At 32.5% G+C, this 18348-nt stretch overlaps 1 protein-coding gene across 6 annotated transcripts in view; it reads left to right on the top strand.

Annotated features, from left to right (window-relative positions):
* Nucleotides 1-18348, top strand: part of LOC118183533 (RNA binding protein fox-1 homolog 1-like) — a 124225-nt gene that overhangs the window by 73886 nt on the left and 31991 nt on the right. For all 6 annotated transcript variants that reach the window (XM_085824369.1, XM_085824366.1, XM_085824367.1 and 3 more), the window contains exon 2: nt 12286-12438. In XM_085824369.1, coding sequence (XP_085680495.1) covers nt 12286-12438 — 153 coding nt within the window. The remainder of the gene's footprint in view (nt 1-12285; nt 12439-18348) is intronic.

Here is an 18348-nt window from a genome sequence, read left to right as displayed (position 1 = left end):
TGACGTCAGTGAGTGAATGTGCCATGTTTTATTATTTTGAGCTGTGGTTATTTAATTGTTTGCCGGAACTTCATTGATTTTTGAGTATTATGCAAGCAAGTTTTATATATCATTCAAGAAATGAAATATTTCTGAATAATAATTTCTGCAAATAATTTTAAATGCTAATCAGTTTTGTTGTTTTTGACATTAATAAAGTGAAGTGAATTACAAATGCAAAATCTCTGTATAAAAGAGGGATAATAAAAAAATTTGTAAAATGGCAGAAGACGTTTATAGTATGCGTGATTTCTTTGCAGTAAGTGAAGTTCGATTGATAAATAAGTAAACAAAAGCAATTTTGAAGAAATCTATACGAAAGCAAGAAAAATTGAGTAACGTAATGATATAATATTTTGAAATTATATTTCCGAGTGAAAAATAATAGATGCTTTCCCTTCTGCTTCATGTTTTAGAACTTTTTAGTCCAAAGGCTCGTTAGATGCAAAGGGCTATTAGTCTCAAAATAGTATTTTGCGTCGTTTCACTTTCTGCGTCGGTTCACTTTTCACACTGTTGCCACCAAATATAATCACCATGTATTATATTTAAAGAAACTAAATAATGAAGAATCTGCATGAATGTTTCTCGCATTGTGAATAAACAACGGAACCTAGAGCCATCAAATTTTAAATAACGTAGAACGCGGGCACTTGGAAGCCGAGTTTTGAATTTCGAATTTGTTTTATTATCTATTTCAAATTTTATGAAACTTTAACGAATTTTTGATTTAAATATTTCGTGATATTGCTGTTGAATTGAATTTTATGTGGTTTAAGTATACGAAGAACATGGTATTTAATAAATAAAGGTAACACGCAGAAACTTAAAAAAACACTCTTTTAGGTGTAATAAAAAATCTGAAAGTTTTCAGATTTTTCTTTTTTGTTTTTTAAATGTTGAAAATCTTCCAGTTAATATTCTTTTATCATTCTTATTTTAAAAGAGAGCGAAGAGTTTGTTTTATAGTTTATGAAAATTTCGAAACATAGTAGTGGTATAGATTTTAGATGTTGAAATTTTAAAATAATAAACATAAAAAAGTTGAAAAAAATTGAGCGATTTCCGAAAATCCGCCGAAAATTAAAATTGCAAAATTAGAAAAGTCAGAGTAATTTGCTTGTAAATTATATTTTCCCCAACAAAAAGTTTTGGTCGTAGACTTTCAGATCTGTGAAAAGAAGTATTCCGTACAGAGTCTGTTTGTTTAAAAGGAGTGTTTTGTGCAACATTTCTTTCGACGATTAACAGAACATGTCATTATAAGCTACTGAATGCTGATTGCGCTTACTTAAGGGATAGTTAGATTTCGAATAATATAAAGCGTTTAAATATTTCTTAGCTCTGCATTAGAATCGTAAGGATTAATAATAATCCCCCCATTTTTTAAAGTTGTGTTTGAATTCATAAATATAAATTTATTAAGTTCATTTAAATACATTCATTTCGAAAAATAAAATCTGAAAGCCTTCAGATTTTATATTATGCCGAAAGGAGCTTTTTTTTAAACGGTTTGTGTGCGATCTTTATTAAATATCATATTCTTCGCACTTAAACCATAAAATTCAGTTCATGAGCAATATCGTAATTTAACTGAACAACAGTATAACAAAATAACTTGAAAAGAACATAACTTCACAATTTCAGATACATAGTCTCGCGCGCAGGAGGGGGGGATAAATAAATAATTAAAAATAAAATTTCCCATACAGTGTTGCTTGTGCTCGCTTTGACGTCGTTGAGTTTGTTAATCAAAAATTTTTTAAAGTTGTATAAAATATGAAATAACTAATAAAACAAAATCCAAATTGTGGCTTCCTGATGCCCATATTCGAGTGGAGGACTATGCTATTCAAAATTTAATGTCTCTAGGTACCGTTGTTTCGAAACATCCATACATTCATGTAGATGCTTCATTTTTTGTTTAAATGTACTGCAGGGCTCTAGTATTTGGTGGCAACAATATGAAAAGTTAAACGCCGTTTATAATGAATCAGCGCAAAATGCCAAAACGAAATTGGTAGCCCTTTTGAGGAAATTTCCTCTTTGAGCTAATAATAAATATTTAAATACTTGAGTGAAATTTATTACCATTTAAATTATTCAATTATTTTTCTTTTGATCTATTATTATTTATGTTATGTTTTAATAAATGTTCAGAGAGCGAATTTTAAATGATTTTTTGATAATTCTTTTATTTTTTTGGGGAGTGGGGAGGAAGGAAGAAAGAAAAAGGGGGAAGGAAAAGGCAGGGCCTTCAGTTGGGCCTCATTTTGAGCCTTCAGTTGTTTTCAGCTCGTGCATGCGATCTGCATGGAATTTGAGTTTGAGACAACTGATCTAATCAATATTTTCAGCTTTTTATTTTACAGTTTCAATACTTAGTTTAATATTTATAATGAATTTTTTATTTATACGTAACAGAATAATTTGCATGGAATTGTTTAAAAAATAGGTAAAACTCTGTTTCTGTTCGACTAACTATAATTCGAACCTGTTTAGGCTGCAGTCTTTACCTCTTTGTTCCAGAACACTAAATAATTACAACAATTTAAAAAAAACAACTAAATGATACGTTCGTAAGTTACAGAAACTGAAACGATTAACGAGAACTTCTACTTTTTGCTGGCTGAACAGACAACGACGATTAGAATTATTTACAAATCAAGGTTAAATTTAATAACCTCCCCCATTTACTAACGTATTGTTAATCAGAAATTAACTATATAAGGATGTGCTAAAGCTAGGCAGGTTGCTGTCTCTCCTAAACTTTAACTCGTTGTTATTTAAATAAAACTTCATCTATATTTCGTGGCGGAGTAGACGATACAGTTGAATTAAAGGAAAGATTCAACATAAGAAATACTTTTTAATTAAAATAAAGCTTACAAATATACTTCACAGTCTTTAAACGGGTTGAAGTATTATTCTAATCATTAATTTTTCTTTTAAGCTCGGCCTTAATAGAATTAATTTATTTACTAAAGAAATATTGATTAATATAATCTCCTAATATAAATTTAGTAGAATGTATCAAAAAGAGGGAACCCATATGTAGGAAGTTTAATTCCGAAAATTGTGTGTAAATCATGAAAAAAACTTTTAAGGGGACTTGAATTTAAATCATGAATAACAAAATTTCAAACTTTGGGGAAAAAAAAAAAAAAAAAAAAAAGTAAAAAACAAGTAATTATCGCTATTGTCGGAAATTAGTTGACTTTTCAAGGGGAACAAATCAACTGTCGTTCAGTGAACAATAATGAACAAATGTGAAGGTGTTTCGTCGATGATGCCAAACTGCCAAATAAAGTTAGGCCAATACTTGAGTAAAAGACGAAACACCTTCGCATTTATTAATTATTGTTCATTGAACGGGATTTGGTTTGTTCTCCTTCAAAAGTCAACTTATTTCCGATCAATAGCGATAATTGCTTGTGTTTTTACTTTCTTTTTCAAAGTTTGAAATTTTGTTATTCATGATTTACACACAATTTTCGAAATTAAACTTCCTACATATGGGTTCCCTCTTTTTGATACATTCCACTAAATTTATATTAGGAGATAATATAATCATTATTTCTTTAGTAAATAAATTATTATTATCTTACTTTGCAGCTATTTTGCAAGTATGAGAAAAACTTGTTTTCGAATTCAGTGAATTTTAGATCTTTCAATATATATATATGTAATAAAAAAGGACTTTGCAGTGTATTGATGGTGTAGAACGTAGAAGGTTGAATCCGTTATGAAGAGCGAGAATTTTGATGGCTTAGAAAGCTGAAATGACACACAATGAATAGGAAATTGGCAATCGAGTCATATTAAGTCTTTATTTTATTTCAGTAAACATGTTGCGGTCACAAACAGGCACATTACTTGTGCCTATTTCAAGAGGTTTATATTTTTGATAACTTTACAGAAAGAAGGAAGCAGCAGAACAGCTTTAGTTATATCGAAGAGTAGCAAGCGAGTGCATTATGTTCAGGATGAAATCTTAATTCAGGTTGGGTTAGTTTTGGTTCTCAATGCATTTTGGTTGGATAATTAATACTGATAATAATAATTGGTTGTTTGAGTTTTAGTTCCACTTACATAATCAGAACTATGTAAGAATTATATGACGTGGATTAGTCTCGAAATGACGCAGTGCAAAGAGAGATTACTATTTTTAGAATAGAGAAGGGAATTTAATTTACGCTGCTAATTTAAATTATTATTTATGTTTTACATATTCTTCATCTTTCTTATATATATATATATATATATATATATATATATATATACACATATGTATTTATTTATCGCTTTAATTCCATTAAAAAACAGTGAGTTCAGTCGCGTTTCTTGGGCTAAGTTTCTCTAGTATAAATGAATTTTTATGGGCAATTAGGGATAAAATATTTATAGAATGCTGGAGAAGTGATTGGTTCATTTTATTAACTTCATAATAGCAAATTTGACTGTGAATATCGGCTTCTCTCAGGGCGACCTTCAGCCATGAATCCTGAAAATCTCCGTGTAACTGTGATTGAGCTTCCAGAGAGCTTAGAGATGCAGTTTTCGATTTCAGAAGACCCGATAATGAGCAAAAACACGCATGCACCATTGTTTTTGTAAACAGAGTAGATCAGGACTTTACTAAAAAAAATAAATGTACCAGAACCCCTTGAAAGTCTATCAAGAAAGATGAATAAAAATAAATAAGTTAAATAAAGTAGATAAGTAAAAAAATAGTTTTAAATTAATGACAAATAATTAAATAAAATATTTGGCGGTTCGGCTGCAACTTTCTTTAATTTATCCATAATTAAAAAAATATGAGGGTCGGGTCCCTGTTGACTTCCGCTGAAATTAAGCTCTAAGTATGCACTCTTTCAAGGAATGATACCCCCCCTTTTTTGTCGTATTCCAGTGCACGACTGAAACAAATTGTGAAATGATTAAAACGTGACTAATGAGAATACAGAGAATGCTCGAAACAGTATGAGAATATGAAAGGATAGTATAACGGTAAAATATGGAAACAAAACGAAGAGAAAAGAACCAAAAATTCTTTATCCAGTATTCACAGCTGTCAAATAAAATAATAAAATGTGTGTGTGTGTGTGGGGGGGAGAATGGCCCTGAATCCGAGAATACATAAGCTAAGAACAAGCCTGAAGTTCTCTATGTCTGATAATTTTCATTCTCACATTTAGTTGTATTGGTCAGAAAGATCTTGAAGTGCTGTTCTCCGTGTGAAATCATTAGGGTTGGATGTATTTGAACCATATATCTACTTTAGTATTTCATTATATTGTTGAGAAATGTACGGGCGCGGTAAGATGGCTTCCCCGCTAAGCAGTTTTAGGATTGCCATAAAATGGGAAGATAAGGCAAAATTGCCACATTTGGCGAGAAATCGCCCATTTGGCGACATAATTGGCGATATACCATGGACGCATGGAGAACCTTCCGGAATGAATTCTTACCGGTTTAGCCCAGAATGTTTTCGAACACCAGCCAAAAGCTATATAAACCCTGCTGGTACGCGGAGAGTCAGTTACGAATTAGGAAGTGCCTCGTCCAAACGGCGAATGAGTGTGTGCCTCGAGAGTGCGAGATAGTTAGTCTCGAGTTAGTCCGTGCGGAGTCGATCGAGGTGACAGCCGCGGAGCGAGTGCCGAGTGGGTCGTCGAGTCCACTGAAGGAGTCTCTTAGTGTAGCGCGGTTAATGCATCGTCGAGAGAGCGTGTTGAGCTCCGGGAACGACTGAATCGAAGAGTCGGGAGTCGGGCTCTCTGTGTCGTCGAGTGCATCGCGAGTTGTAGCGTGGAGAGTCGCGAGAGTACGTGGAGTTCCGAGAACGACCAAGCAGAGTCAGGAGCTGTACTCTGGTGCTTTGCAGTGAAGCTGTCTCCACCGTGATAGCCTGATAACCTGAAGGCTGTGTCTCTGATCGTGTCAGCGTGTTTATAGTAAGTAGTTCATTGACAACTGTAAAACGTGTTTTAGAGCTGTCTTGACAATACTGGCTAATAAAGTGTGTTTCGATACTTCATCAAGTAGTGTCGTCGTTATTCACTTCAAATCCACACGAACCCCGTACGAACGTGAAGGAAGAAAATAACGTAACAACTGGTGTCAGAAGAAAAACGTAACAATATTAAGCTGATTGTCAGTTGGCGCGCCCATAAACTAGTTTCCCCTTTCTCATCCTGTTGTGCATTGACGATACTGAATCAGTGGATACGATGGTATGATCAGGCTACCACGAGAAATTTACTCGTTCACAAATAAGCTTTCGCAAATTTAATGCACTTCCTACAAGAGGATTCCAGTACTTTCCTACAGGTTAAGATTTTGACACATAGGTGGGGAAATGTCTTTCCTTAAGCTTCTCATCCTCGATCTATGTATATGTTTCCCAAGGAAAGATCTCCATCAATTTCCAAATCCTAGTGCTGAAAAGATTAAACGAGTTTTCTGCAGAAATTGAGGTTCAAGTTCATAGAAAGAGGTGCTGGAGCCAGAAGTCGGGGCTAAACTTTTTGCTGCCGATGCATTTTTTGTGTCGCCCAAGTTCTGCCGTCACTTTAGTGTCTTCCTAAACCAGCTCTGGCTGGAGCAATTTAGGATTTAGGAGCGTTCGGCCGTGACCTTCGAGAGGGGTCTCCCTCTCCCTCTTGAAGGTCACAGTTCGGCTTGGACTAGAATTGTAGTTTATCTCAAAACCTAAAAAAAAAGTGTTGTTCCGACGCAATTTAGCGTAACTGCTAACCATCTTCCATAACACATGTTGGTCCTCATCGGCGCGGTTTTCTAGCTATTAGCTCTATTGGGCGAATTAAAATTTTTTGGCAGCGTGCCAGCCAAGGTTGCAGTTAGCTTTGTGTTCGAACAAGCTTCAGCTCTAGAAATATGACTTTTGTGTCAGTATGGAGCCTAGTTAAACATAGATGGAGGAGAAGGACCGTATAGACTTTAAACGAAACCTGCCGCTTGTTAATCCTTTAAGAGCTGCTTTTGTCAGGCATTAGCGATTGTGATATCTCACTGAACATATCGAGAATGCCGATGGTACGCATTTATTGTTTCTTCATGACAAACTGAGAATCAAGTATTGGTCTTAGCGGCTAGAAGTTACTGGAAAAAGACTAGAAAGTTTGCTTCACGTTTGCTGAATAGATAGGACACGTGCGAAATAAAAAACGGCCAGCTTTCCAGGACTTCGAATGACGCCATCGAGGGCAGGCCTTTGGTAACAAAGCGAAGTTGAATGCGTGGGATGTTTCTGCCATTATAGACTTCATTTACGAGGCGTATTCGGAAACTAAGTATCGTTTTGGGACAGAAAAAAAAAAAAAAAAAAAAAAAAAAAAAAAAAAAAAAAGTAAAAATTTTTTCGAATCCAATTTTATTTTTACATGAAAATACATGTCTTAAACTATTTTTCAACATAGTTTCCGCCAATGATCAAACACTTGTCATAGCGGGTGACCAGTTTTTGTATACCATCATCAAAGAAACTTCCCGCCTTTCGATAACCACGACTCCACAGCATTTTTCGTGTCATCGTCAGATCCAAAGCGCTTGACAGTGACACAATTTCGAACAAAACAGTACGTGAAATTTGTGGAAATGCCTCTGAAAGAGTTGTCATTGTGAAGCGACTGTTCTCATGAATTGCTTCATCATCTTTCCTTACCAAATCATCGGTGACAACAGAAGGCCGACCACTCCGAGCCTCGGCGTGGACATTTGTTCGACCTGCATTAAACATTCTTACCCACTTTCACACCATTCCATCACTTATCGCGTATTCACCGTAAACTTCTGTCACTTGACGATAAATTTCGGCCGGTTTAACATTCCTCGCGTTCAAAAATTTAATCACGGCACGAATCTCACTGTCAGCGGAAGAACTAATTGCATTAAACATTTTGAATGTGCACAGCAAACTGAAAACACAACATAGAGCAGCCAAAAATGGCGACAATTGAAAGTCATTGAACAAGAAATACTAGTGCGCATGCGCGGGACGCCTACCACAGCGCTGCGACGGCGCTAGAATGAAACGGTACTTCCAAATACGCTACGTATAAACCATCTCAATACTAGAGGACGCGATCAGAGAGTCACTTAAGACTTACGATGCAGATTTTACACTGATTAATTTCTGATTTTATACAAAATAAACATTCAAGCTGTGTTTCCAAGGCGTTTAGAACATTCGCTGCTGTTTAATATAAATTAACAAAGAGGCCTTTGCCCAGTAAAGCTCAAACAAACTAGAAACAGAAAGCGCCAATTTTTAAATAATGAATATTTTCGGTTAACTAAAAGCAAATGAAAAGCGTAGGAAAAGCAAGATTAACACTTTGGAGCCTATTTTTTTCAATGCAGGGAAACACTTAAGAAGAGAAGTGGTTGTTTCAGAGAAATTTGGATTCCTAGTTTATATATCATTATGTAATCCTTCTTTTATAAAAGAATTCTTTGATTATTTTATAAGGTATTTTCTCCTTTCCCTTTACCTTCGTGGTATAAATGGAAGAACAATTGAAGTTTATTGGGAAGGATCGGAGTTCTAATCCTGGCGAGGGTATTTGAGGATTTCTTCAGTTTCCTGACATCAAAAATAAAATAATAATAATTAAAAAAAAAGCGCCGAACTGAAAGTTTGCTGATGATAATTCGTCACCACTACCATTTGGCGATTGGGTCCCTAATCCCCAATCGCCTTTTAAAAGGGGGGAGTATATACGGTATTTTCTCCCTCCTTTCCAATAATATGCCTTTATGCTGTAACTAGAAGCGCGCACTAAGTATAACTATAAATCCTGGAGAGGACATTGCACATTTTTTCCGTTCCTGCGTCAGTATAACCTAATGACTCTACACTTTTAAATGCTTTAAAAAAAATCGTATTTCTTGAATGATTACAAAGTGACTTGGAAAACCATATTTAATATCTATAGTTTAAATTACCTAATTTAACACACTAAGCACATATGTTGTATATATTTTCGTAGCAAAATTTTATTTTGAAGTTTATTGTAACGTTCTTTTCGTTATGTTAAATCTGTAAATGAATATGCTTAAATTAAAATCACCGATTTTTATCTTATACCAGTCATAGTCTTACATCTATGATTTTACAATCGAGTTCTTTTGTGTAAACATATGTTAACAAAGGTGAGTTAAAAGATTGCGCTTTGGTCGCCAGTAACTACAGTTCCAGTTAGAAAAAATTTTCAACGTGAAGATGACACTAATTAGGAACATGTATTTGTTTATTAAAAAGAAAAGCTATTTGTAACTTCGTTAAGAAACTCAAATCAAGTATACGTCAAAAAAGAAAATATAAATTTCCTTAAAATAACATGCAACTTTTATGTTGATTATTTATTGCTATGGACATCTTCAAATTTGTGCGCAAATGCTTGTCGTCTGCTTTTGTTTGACTGTCATGGAGGACCACAACTTCCTTAATTATAGAGTTGTAAAAATGCGATCGGAATTAGAAATAGAATGGTATGAACTTAATTCAGAAATATGGGTAAGATATTCTTTACTGTTTCTAAAGTATTATTGTGTTTGTTATTATACATTGATTATCGGTTTCTTTTTTTTTTATAATATCACATGTCCCCTCATTGTTGTGAGAAAAAATCTTTCATTTCCCTTTGTTTAAAAAAGGTAACTGCATTTTAAGGCGTTTTTAGGCGCTGTATATTCTGTGCGCAGTTTTATGCGCATTTATGGTGTAAATAATAATGATTATTAATGATATTATTCTACTGTTAAAAATGATTTAAGGTAGGACATATTACAAGTTGTATCAGGTGTTTTTGGATGATTTAAAAGCTGTATCAGCTCCTCGCCCAAAGCGGCCCAGAGCGACTGGAACGTGATGTGATTGTTTAGAATGTCTATAATTTAAATCTGTAGTATGTTCTAGCAAAAATAAAGAGATGTTGATTTCTGTCATTGTTTATGTATAATTGTTTTATTTCTGAAAATGTTTGCAGTAAATAAACAATTTGTATTTTTTTTTTTTTTTTTTTTTTTGGATTACTAGATATAATTTAAGGCTCAGATGCATTAAAGTAGAATAAAAGTGATTTTTTTTAAACACTACAAATACTATATTTGTTTATTTTACGTTTCTTTTTCTTATTCAATAGTGAAATTTCACTTCATATTGGAAAGATCTGTTTTGTTTGGTGTATAATTTTCAGCTATTTAAATGTGAAAATGTGTTAAGATTATATTGTTTGTAAAATTATTTTAGTAGCACTGAATATAGTGCCAGTATAGAGAGATTTTATTGAATTTGAGCAGAATTTAATCATTGAGAAAGTCATTTTATGTAGACTTCTTAACAACATTTTGCAAAAATGTTATTTAATACCCCAAGTGTTGAAAATGAAATAAGTTGCCAACTCCCCTATATTAGGTTTATTAATCTCACTATGCTGTACATATATTATGTGCATCCAAAATAAAATCTTGACAATTATGATGAAATTTTGCACCATGATGCACTTCCAAGCCTTTCTATATTTTTTTTATAAATGTGTGTATGATATAAATATTTTATTTAAATAATCAATCATATATTTTTGTTATTTTTATATTTTTGTACTGTTTATGTTAAAAAATTATTCAGACATGAATTGCTAGAGCTTTTTAAAGTGATTTTTTTTTTTAAACTGAGTTGTACTCAATAATAAAAAATAAATGTCAGCAAAGCAGATATTATTTTGATTTAAGAAATAGTGCAAAGTATTTGTATAATATCTTGCATTATTATTTTGTGTATTCATTTTTCATTTTTGTCGTAAACTAATTCAAAAATTTTAAAATTGCAAGTTTGTTAAAAAAAAATCCCACCATCTATCATAACTGCTAATGGCATTGAACAACAAACTGTAAGTAATATACATTTTTTATTTTTTGTGTACTTATTTATAACATGTAAATTTGGATATGAAGAATGTATTTTTATCCCATTATAGTGAGGATGTAGTTGCCAGCTCTCTCTATATTATTGGATATTCTCAGTTTTTCATCCTGTTTCCCTGTGTATCACCAAATCTCCCAGTTTAATTTTTAGCAGTTTCCCAGTAATAAATGAAATTTATTGAATTGATAGAATTTAAATTGTGCAAATTTCATCCCTTCACCGTTGGTGAATTTCAGTATATTTTTCTCATTAAATTTTATTTTATTTTATGTATTATATTAATTATCTGCAGATATGTAGAACTATATATGAATTATTTCGTGATTGCAATTTATATGACTTTTTATAAAGATTCAACCAATGTTTGATCCATCAAATTGGCATTTAATTTTATTTTACATCAGTAAATGGTGCATTACTGCATAATGCTATGTTCATTAATATTTTTTCATCATGTTAAGTGTTTTAATAAATTAAATTTCCTTCTTTACCCAGGACTTTCTTACTATAGAAGTGTAACAAACTTACAAAATGAAATTGGCCAAAGATAATAAAATTTAGATTGTCTAATTAAATATATATATATATTACATAAGAGTGATATTATAAATAATTCAGTAATTACAATTATACATTATAAACAAATTTAAGTTTGGGTCAGTTTAAGTCAGTTTGGGGTTCTTGTGAAATAACATCGCTGTGCAGTGTGAAAAACCTCCAGGAAATTCCCTGGTTTTGCCCAACACATGAGGTATCTAATATTATATGAGCTACCCAATTGTCAATAAATTATTATTTGAATTAATAAGTTTTTTAATTTGAAGTGGAAAGCTTGCACTTTTTCTGTATAAGCGCGAAGTTTAATTTGGGAATTGCAGATATAGATAATAATTAGGGATGATAGCCCTGTGCCTGATAATATAAGCTATATAAATGTTAAAAAATTATAATTTGAATTGATAGTTTTCTATTTTCATTCAAAAAACGTGAATTTATTCATGTAAGTTATCAAGAATTAGTTAAAATTGTGAACTTGTAGGCTTATGCAATACTTAAGGCTTGATAATAGCTGTGGATACTGAAAATTAATATTCTAAATTAATATCCATATTTGCTAAATAGCTGAGCAGGTATTATATACACAATAAAAATTGCAGGGGCATAGGATGCTACATTTATGTGACGAACTGTTGAAATGCCTAAAAATGGAAAATTCAAACATGCATACTTGAATAATTTGTTTAAAAATTATTATAATCAATTTTTGATATTTTATTTATTTATTTTATTTTTAGCATATGGTTACTCCACAACTTGCACCGGCTTATCCACCATACTCACCAAATAATGAACAGAGTCAGCCATCTCAATCTCATGCTACTGAAGCAAAAGAAAATTCTCTTTTCCCATCATCTATCATAACTGCTAATGGCATTGAACAACAAACTGTAAGTAATATTCATTTGTTTACCTTAGTGAAGTTTATTACTTATATTAGAAAATTTAAATTTCTTTTCTGATATTTTTATGGTGATTGTTATTTGACCAGTTCATAAAGACTGTATAATTAAAGCATATTCCTTTTTAAAATTTATTTAAAGTTTGATATGTGATAAAAATATAAATTAAATATTATGTAGCAAAATTGAAATTGTTTGAGAATGGATATGTTTTAAATATATATCATTTGAGATTTATTCTGCCACATTACATTACATTAGTTTGGTATCGTAAATGTTTGTAGTTTTTGCTATGTTAAAAAAGCATGCTTGATGAATTTTTATAAAACAGTTTGAATATATTTTTATTTAGAAACATTATGAGAAAGACTATTACTCTCTTTCTGACTTGCTTGCTAAAACTTGCTTTTTAAATTTAATATAATTATATTTAAATGTTTCTAAAAGCTGCAAGCTACATTGCTAATACAGTAATTGGATTATTTCTTATAACATGTCCTTCCTGCATTTTATGAATGAATGTATGCTTATATGTCTTTACCAACTTCTAAAGTTGTGGGTTATATAAAGAAATATTTATTATATATCTAAAGTTAAGTACTCTAAATATTATTGTTTTTAAAATAGTTTAATTTATTTTACATGATCATGGCGTTAACAAAGCTTGAAAACTGGTACTTCTAAGACAGACTGATGTTTTGTGAATTGATTATATGTACTCTTGTTCACTTAGCCAGTCCGGATTATAAATTCCCAGATTAAATTATAAATGACCCCCCCCCACACACACACACCAAAAAACCCTATAGTTTTAATAAACTACAGTTTTTTTACTTCTTTTTTATGATGTTTCATTTTTTACAAACTCTGTTTTCTGGTAAAGGCTATCCTTTAGTATAGCCCACCCACATTTCTCACCAAAAAAATATCGCCAAGCATGGTGATAAATGATTGGATATGGCAACCTATACCGGTGAACGAGCATGTGGTAACCCATACCATTCTGCAAACATATAATGTAAACAACTGTAAATTTCTAGTACTTTTTGCTTCTTGAGATTTCTGAAAAGCAATAAGAATTACAGGTACAGCTAACATAGCAGTCAATTGCATTTATTCATTTTCATACAAATTACCGAGATACAGGGGTTGGACAAAAATATGGAAACACCTTTAAAAAACTTTCTTTAAAAACACCTTTTTTGTCCATCCACTGTAGCTATTTATGCAAAGTTAAATGTACGTGCCTTGTATTCATACTTTTCCAGCATAGCCTTTTCTTAAAATTTGTGTCATGCTGCATTGCACAGGTAAATACAACGGTTTTAATAATAATTCTACTAAAATTAACTATCTAAATACAAAATTTGTAACGCTATTATTGGTGATTACTTAACACTCAGACATCATGGAAAATACTGTTTTGGACATAAGATTTTTGGCTTCTTTGGAAGTGAAATTTTTGCATTTAGTTTTGGCTTACTCTAAACCTACTGTTAGTGATGTTGTTTAGTTGTTAGTTAAGTTTTAGGAGATCATAGAGGAGAATGTATTTAAGGTAGGAGTTTTCAAACAAACGTAAAAGCTTGGGAAAGCTGGGCATTCCAAACAGATATTTTATGTATGAATTAACAAGAGATGAACTTCTTAGAGGATTTTTGATGGATTGTGGATTACTGAAGGATAGAGTTTGTTGTGAGAAATTTAAGATACCATGCAGGTTAGTTAATCAGGAAAAGTCATTGAATGGTAGTGTTTAGAGGTGCAAGAAGTGTAGGGCTGAGAAATCGATTAGGCTGGGATCTTGGTTCGCCTGTAGTAAGCTTAATTTATAGGTAATTATTTCTTAATCACAGAATCATTTGTTAAGGGGGGAATATCTAAAGGTTTTCTGCATTGTTTTCAAAATTACATCCTTTTAACCTTAATCATTTTCATTAATCATTCGTCAATATTTTTTTTTCTTTTAAAATCATGCATAACAGTCATAAATTTATTTCTGTTATCCATGATTTCTGGTGAAAACAAAATGATCGCCACTTTTTAAACACAGAGTTTCATCGGAAATCTTGATGGCAACCATTTTTCAAAATGCGGTATTTGGCGCCAGACAAATTCGTCAAATTTTGAAGGTGGGCTATACTGAAGCTGTTCCTCTGATCTATCTATTTGTAAAAAAAATGCTTGCTGAGATTGACATTCTTCTAAGTGAATAGGGGATACCAAAATAATGAGGAAAACAATGCAATAGCAATGATAGATAAAGGTGCATAAGAACATTTTATTCAAAAGTCGTTGCACTGCACTGGTACAGGATGCAGGTAAATCACTGTCATAGATTAAATAAGTAATTAAGAGGTACTGTATAACATTTGATGTTTTGGGTCACACACACACACACACATATATATATATGAGGTAGGACTCAAAAGTTCTCGGACTAAGTCTATAGCGTAAAAAATATTCTTAATTAAATTGCAGAAACACATCCTCCTTCGAAATAAGACCCTTGTGCAACAACACACTTTTGTCAGTGCCTGTAAAGTTCATCGGAGCATCCCTGGAATACATTTTTGGCCATGACGTTTAATTACGCGTGCAATGCACATTTAACTTCATCTGAAGATTGAAAGCAATGACCCTGAAGAGTCATGCAACAGCACCCATAAGTGCTCGGCCCACATTTTTGGTCTCTTTTTCTGGATCGACTTGCACAAACAACGCAGGATTTCGACATAGAGTTCTTTGTTTTCATAGTGCATCCTTCAGGGATCAATTCCAGATGCACAATGCCCTGGATATTAAAGAATACCTCTAGCATGACCTTTCTTTTAAAGTGGTCTTGCCAGAATTTCTGATTCTGTGTAGATTGTAGTGATTTCCACGTTGCCAATACTCTTGGTTTGCAGGTCGTACAAAAAACACCATTTCTCGTCTCCAGTAACAATTTTGCCAAGTAGAGAAGGATCTTTGTCAACAGCCAAGATTAAGTCTCCCGCCATTTCCATTCAAATTAATTCCCTTTTGGTCTATGTTTAGCACATGGCGAACAATGTGTTGACACACCCTATGCATGTTAAGATCCTTAGTCGGTATCTGCTGACATGTGTCCTTTGATATTCCAACTGATTCTGTTGTTTGGAAAATAGTTTGCTGGCTATTCGCACGTACTGCCGCAGACACCTTTTTTATGTTTTCATCGGGGCAGAGTCACGGGAGGGCCACAGTGTTCTTCGTCTTCGGCACTTTCCCTGCGTTCTCTGAAATGATGATGCGACTCAAAAAATTGCATTCTCGATAATGTTTCACTTCCATATACATACTTCAACATTTCGAAAGTCTCCGTAGCACTCTTTCCCAAGCGAACACAAACGTCTCTGCTCAACTGATGCCATTTCTTTCTTTCGCGGGTTAATAAATGAAACTGCCTACAAAAGACGCTGTCGCCGTGAGCATTCAACCACATGATTTGGGACAAACCACTTTTAGAAAAGGAGAACATAGTAGCACAAAAACATTCTCGTAGTCACACTACTGCACAAATGTTTTACATTATAGACTAAGTTCAGGAACTTTTGAATCCTACAACGTACTTCAGATGGGCTTGATAAGACCATAGCAGTAATATTATCTGTTCTATTAGCAGAATTTTCAGTTGTTGCCCGGGCATGTAGTTGCAGGATATCCCTTCAAAGCGTCACAAGATGTTCAGTGAGGTTAGATCAGACAAATGAGCAAGCACGTCCATTTGAGCAATGTCATCATTTTCCAACATGTATTGTAATGGGATGTTGTGCTGCCATCCATTAAAAGAAAACAAGCTATGTACAGTTGCACTTGTGGCAAAATTACCTCACTAAGCAGTTTCCATTACCACGTCATCTGTATATTTATCATACTTACACATAATGCATCGTGAGTAGCTTTCATGACACATTCGCAAATGCCCGCCATTTTAATAAGCAATATTAGCAATAAGCACCTGGTATCTCTTACTTCTTCTACCTGAGACATTGATAAGACTCATCCACTACACAGACTATATATTTTTTGTAAGCAAAAACTGAATTTAATAATTAATTTTAATAAATGAGTTTTGAATAATACTATGAACACATTGTATGTTGCTTTGTTAAAACTGTATAGTTTTAATATTGCTAATATTTAAACTATCAGGGGACTAGAGTAAGCAATTATGGTACTTAATGTATTTTTATGTGGACGATTTTGGCAAACAAAAAGGGCCTCCAAAACAGTGAGATTTAACACCAGTTTTCAATCTGATGTTATAACACACAATTAAGATCCTTGCTTTGGGCTTATATAATTCTCAGTGAGCCAGTTTTCTGTTTGTGAAGAAGGCTGTAAATTAACTGTTATTTGTCTCTTTTTACTTCCTTGTATGAAGTAAAAAGAAAGTATTGTAATCGCGAAAATTTTCAGGCGTCATGTTTCAACGAAAATATCCATTTTGACCACTATCGAATGCAATTTAACGATGTTTTTGCACGACATCGATACATAAGGACAGAACAAAAGACTCTTTTTCTCCCCAAAAAATTATAAAACTGATTTAAAATGAATTCTAAAGAGAATTTTTCGTGTCGTCTTTACGTAGGTATGTATCTTGCATAACTCAAAAACGAAATTTTGTATATAGGACTCTATAACATATAGATGTGCACCTCATATTTTGGTTGCAATTGGTCGCACCAAAAATATATAAATATATGTGCATATATCCAGTATGTTACTTGGCTCAGTAATCTCACTTTCTTATATGTTCGTAAATTGTGCATTTTTCACTTGAAAAATGTTTGAATTATGTTGTTCTTATCTTCGACTAAGGTTTTTATGCCTTTGGTAAATATTTGTGGAGTTATCAACAATTTAAAAGTTGTTTAAGTGCAGCTAAGCCTAATTAATTTTGCGATGGTGGACATGTTTGTTTATATTTTAAACTTGGCAAAATAGCAGATTTGTTGCCAAAGAGAAACTTAGCTTTACAACAAAGATAACGCCTTCTTTTATTATTGCAAATTAAATCATGTTTAATCCATTCTGGAATTTATTTGAGGAAATAAGTGTTTAAGATTTACGTCATAATTTTTTAATATAGATATTGTGAGTTATTATGTATTTTTGCCATGCCGGGAAGTGAGAACTGAATTAGTTGAATGATAAATACTGAATCATCTGTGAAAAACTGTTTCTTTTTTGTTTTGTTTGCTTAATTTCTATTATACATCGTTTTAGTTTTATTATAGTATTTGAATAGAACATGTGGAAACGATTAGATAATTCTGCAAATGATATAAATTTATATGCATTCTGAGTTATGATATGAACGAGATGGAATGCTGTTAAGTGAACCTAGCGCTAGAATGTCGCTATAGTAAAAAATATACTGAATTTTTAAGAGTGCACTTATTCTATTGTGGTTTATGTGCTATTGACGAAGTAGATTTAATTCAATCCAATAAATTTAAATGAAATGCAAGAAAAAATGCATATGATTTAATATTCCGTGCAAGGAAGTTGTGGTGTACATATCAGATTTTTTCTTATATGTTTTGAAAAGAAAATTAAAATATTAGACTTGCCTGTTACAAAACAGCAAGCAGTGTTTACAATGGTTCTCAAATTTATTTGATCCTACCATCATATTCAAAACATCAAAAGAGTCTGGAATTCGATAAATTGGCATAATAAAATACTCTATGCAACTTAGATTTATATCAAAGTGGATTTATATGGTGCCAGATTCACCAAAATAGATTACACTTAACAGCTATTTTAAATGCTGTTAGAGGTTTTTAACTGCTAGAATGATATACAAGTTGTAGTAATTTTGTTAGCCACATAAGCTTAAGAAGCCACCCCCTTTTTTATTATATG

This window comes from Stegodyphus dumicola, chromosome 9, assembly GCF_044657685.1.
Source record: "Stegodyphus dumicola isolate Sdum_Otavi_A_Nest chromosome 9, ASM4465768v1".
NCBI lineage: Eukaryota > Metazoa > Arthropoda > Arachnida > Araneae > Eresidae > Stegodyphus > Stegodyphus dumicola.
The sequence above is the reverse complement of the archived record's forward strand: the minus strand, read 5'-3'. Positions and strand labels throughout refer to the sequence as shown.